This window comes from Benincasa hispida, chromosome 9 (genome assembly GCF_027475165.1).
Source record: "Benincasa hispida cultivar pf3 chromosome 9, pf3_genome.v1.1, whole genome shotgun sequence".
NCBI classification, from domain to species: domain Eukaryota; kingdom Viridiplantae; phylum Streptophyta; class Magnoliopsida; order Cucurbitales; family Cucurbitaceae; genus Benincasa; species Benincasa hispida.
In genome coordinates this window covers 63,122,860-63,126,682 of record NC_143486.1, presented here as the reverse complement: position 1 = coordinate 63,126,682, position 3,823 = coordinate 63,122,860, and the positions used below count along the sequence as shown (strand labels likewise).

General features: G+C 34.3%; 1 protein-coding gene across 1 annotated transcript; it reads left to right on the top strand.

Annotated features, from left to right (window-relative positions):
• The first annotated feature begins 1,259 nt into the window (after positions 1-1,259).
• Positions 1,260-3,409, top strand: LOC120090829 (strychnine-10-hydroxylase-like). Its single transcript, XM_090318181.1, has 2 exons — positions 1,260-2,438; positions 2,579-3,409. The coding sequence occupies exons 1-2, from the start codon at positions 1,482-1,484 to the stop codon at positions 3,005-3,007; spliced, it is 1,386 nt and encodes a 461-aa protein (XP_090174307.1). The 5' UTR covers positions 1,260-1,481; the 3' UTR covers positions 3,008-3,409.
• Positions 3,410-3,823: the final 414 nt, after the last annotated feature.

The following is a 3,823-nucleotide window of genomic DNA, read 5'->3' as shown; positions in this document are numbered from 1 at the left end:
ATGAATTGTAGTCACATGAATTGGATGGAAGTAGTACTATCTGAGTATATATTAATAGCAAAATGTTAACCATGCCTAAAATAATTATTTTTCAAAACTTGGAACTATGGACAAACATAATTTCTTTAAAATGGTTTAGAAGCTTAAATTAGTATCGATATCGAAACAAGAACAAATAACCAAAAACAAGCTTAAAACTTAGGACGAGAAATTGACATACACATATATATGATTAGACACGAGAGGGTGTTAAATTCCGTCTTCACAAATCATATAATATTTAAACATTGCAAAACAAAACGAAAACTATAGTTATAGTTGATCAGGTCGATTCAGAGAGAGTACTGTAAATATTACGAGCCAAATTCTTTTAGGTGACCAGTGGAGGTAGGGGAAGGGGGATATTTGTCATGATTGCAATGAATTTAAATGATAAGGAAAAGTAAATAGCAAGAATGTAAACACAAAATATAAAGAGAGAAAAGTATACCATCGGTAATTGGATTCCACCCACTCAATTAGCGTTGATCAAAGAATACAACATATACTCGCAATCTACTTCCTCATATTCCTATGACGAGTGTCCTAATTGATTAATTAATTTCGTAATTAATCTAATATTCGCATAAAGCTTAGAAAATTTCATTAGGTCGATTAATTCCTTGGATAGCTCAAGTTATTAATCGATTCCTTCTTGAATTAAGTCAATCATGTAATTGTTGTAAAAGGTCTATTCTAAATAACCTATCAATCTATTGGCAAGCATGTTTTGACTCTTACTACTTTATGATTAACATATAATTACATGTCACGTATATATATATATATATATATATACATACATACATACATAATTGTTATCAAATATACAAAAATGAACTAAAATATTTACAACATATAGTAAAATTTTAAAATTATCATTTATCAATGATAGACACTGATAGACTTCTATCAGTATGTATCTGTGACATTGATAGAGTATGATAGAAGTCTATTAGTGTCTATCGGCGTCTATCCTTTGTAGTTCTAAAACTTTACTATATCTTGTAAATATTTTCAACACTTTTTCATATATATATATATATATATATATATATTGAAAATAAAATAATTTAAATACTAAAAACAAAGAAAGGTTATTGAATAAAACAAAACTATCTTGAAACTCATCACTAAAAAACAATTCTTCAAACCCCTCACCAAGAAAAGAAAAGATAGAAGTATGATATGTATCTATTTAGTAGCCCCGACCGAAATATTAATAGTTATCAACAGTGATATGCGTCAGCATCAGGAATGAATGATTATTACACAAAGCTTTATCTGAGGAGAATGACTATAGTTTGCATTTAAAAACCTCCATTTAATTTACTTTTGGAGTCCGAGAAGCCATGTGGCCCCTTATATAAAGCAAACTCTTTGCATGCAGTTATTAATTGTCCAAACCCCTGAAAATTAAACACATTAATAGAGAAGCACAAATGGAACAGCCTCACGCCGTCGCCGGAATAATATTCGCCCTTGTCTTCTTTTTCTACTATATTTATATTATGTCCCGGAGATCCATCGCTCAACGGAAAAGACTCCCACCGGAAGCCGGTGGCGCTTGGCCGGTGATCGGCCACCTCCATCTACTCAGTCAAAATGAGCCAACTCACGTAACGTTGGCCAAAATGGCGGATGCATATGGACCAATATTCACGCTGAGGTTCGGTATGAAGAAGGCGTTGATTGTGAGCAATTGGGAAATAGCGAAAGAGTTTTTTACTACAAACGACAGAATCTTTGCATCTCGTCCAAAGCTTGTAGCCTCAAAGCTCCTTGCCTATGACTATGCAATGATGGGATTCAGCCCCTACACTCCACACTGGCGCCATGCACGTAAAATAGCCACGCTTCAACTCCTCACTAACCACCGCCTCGAGCAGCTCCAACACATTAGAACATTTGAAGTCAAGACATGGATGAAGGAACTCTATGAGTTGTGCACAAAAAATTGTGGTAGTAGAAGTAATAACAAAGGTGAAAAAGTGGTGGTGGAAATGAAGAAGATGTTGGCAGATATAACAATGAATATCATATTCAATATGGTAATTGGAAAGCGATTTTCAAATGTGGAGGATGGTAGTGATCAAAATTTCCAAAAAGCATTGTTAAATTTCTTTGCATTGTTTGGTATATTCCTTCCCGGGGATTCGTTTTCATTTCTGAGTTGGTTGGACTTGGGAGGACACGAGAAGGCAATGAAAAAGACAGCCAAAATAATAGATGAGATGTTTGATAAATTCCTCAAAGAACATCGAGAGAGGAAAAATAATTGCGATGAAGTAGAGATGGTGGAACATGACTTCATGGATGCGATGATTTCAACAGTTAAAGATGATGGCGGACAACATTTCAATTATGATGATGATACAGTCATCAAAGCTACATGTTTGGTAAGTGCACATTTTGAATGATGAAATTATGCTTTTTAAATAGTATATATTTCAATTATCAAATGAAATATTTAGTTAAAATATACTAATTAATTAACTTGAGTATGAATCAACCACTTTTTTGGTTCAAAATTGTGCAGAATCTGATATTGGGAGGATTTGATACCACAACAATAACAATGACATGGGCTATTTCGTTACTCCTTAATAGTGAAGAAACACTAAAGAAGGCTCAACTTGAATTAGACAATCAAGTGGGAAGAGAAAGACAAATAAAAGAGTCGGATGTGAAAAATTTGTTATATCTCCGAGCTATTGTTAAGGAAACCCTACGCTTGTATCCTGCTGCACCACTTTTAGCCCCTCATGAATCCACAGAAGACTGCACAACTGTTGGCTACCACATTCCCAAAGGAACACGACTCATAGTTAATGTTCAAAAGCTTCAAACAGACCCACTTGTTTGGGAGGATCCTTGTGAATTTCACTCGGAAAGATTTCTAACGAGTCAAAAGAATTTTGATGTTAGAGGTCAGGATCCGCAATTGATACCATTTGGAAATGGTTGAAGGATGTGCCCTGGGATCTCTTTTGCCTTACACATTATACATCTTACACTCGCAAACTTTCTCCATGGGTTTATAATTAGTAGGCCATCCGAAGAACTGCTTGACATGGAAGAGAGTGCTGGATTGACCAACCAGAGGAAAGCTCCACTCGAAGTTGTCTTATCCCCACGTCTACCTGCTCAAGTTTATGAGTAAACTCACAATCAAATTATGGACAACAATCAACACAACTGAAAAAGTAAAAGAAACATCTGGATGTGTGATATTAAAAAATTGTTTGATAAGGTTGGTGTCATTTGTATCAATAATAATATTATGAGAAATTGCGATAGGTATCTGTTGGATTTTATGTCCTAAAACTCGCAGTTTGTAAAAATTAAACATATTCTATTATAAATAAAAGATGCTATTCAACATGTCTTCAATAAAGGTATTGAATCTATTAATTGCATTCATAGAGTCTAAATCCAATAAACTGAGATCCATGGCTATTATATGAATATTTGAACTTTATGTAGAGACATAAAAATGGATCAAGTTCGAGTAAATAGCCAAAACGGTCTATAGTATATGATTAAGGTTGGGCACCTTATACTGGTAACACTATTGGATGCGACCTACTCTGTAGCTGTTACAAGTTGTTGTAAAGATACTACAAACGAAGTGATCCAGATTCGTTCATGTATTGACATGAGGAGTCGGGGTGTCCTATGCAATGAGTTTGCATAAGATCGAACCAAGAAATAAGTCACTCTTACCATTTAACGTTATTTACTATTTAAGACTGACTATTTCACTTAGATGACCTAGGTAACT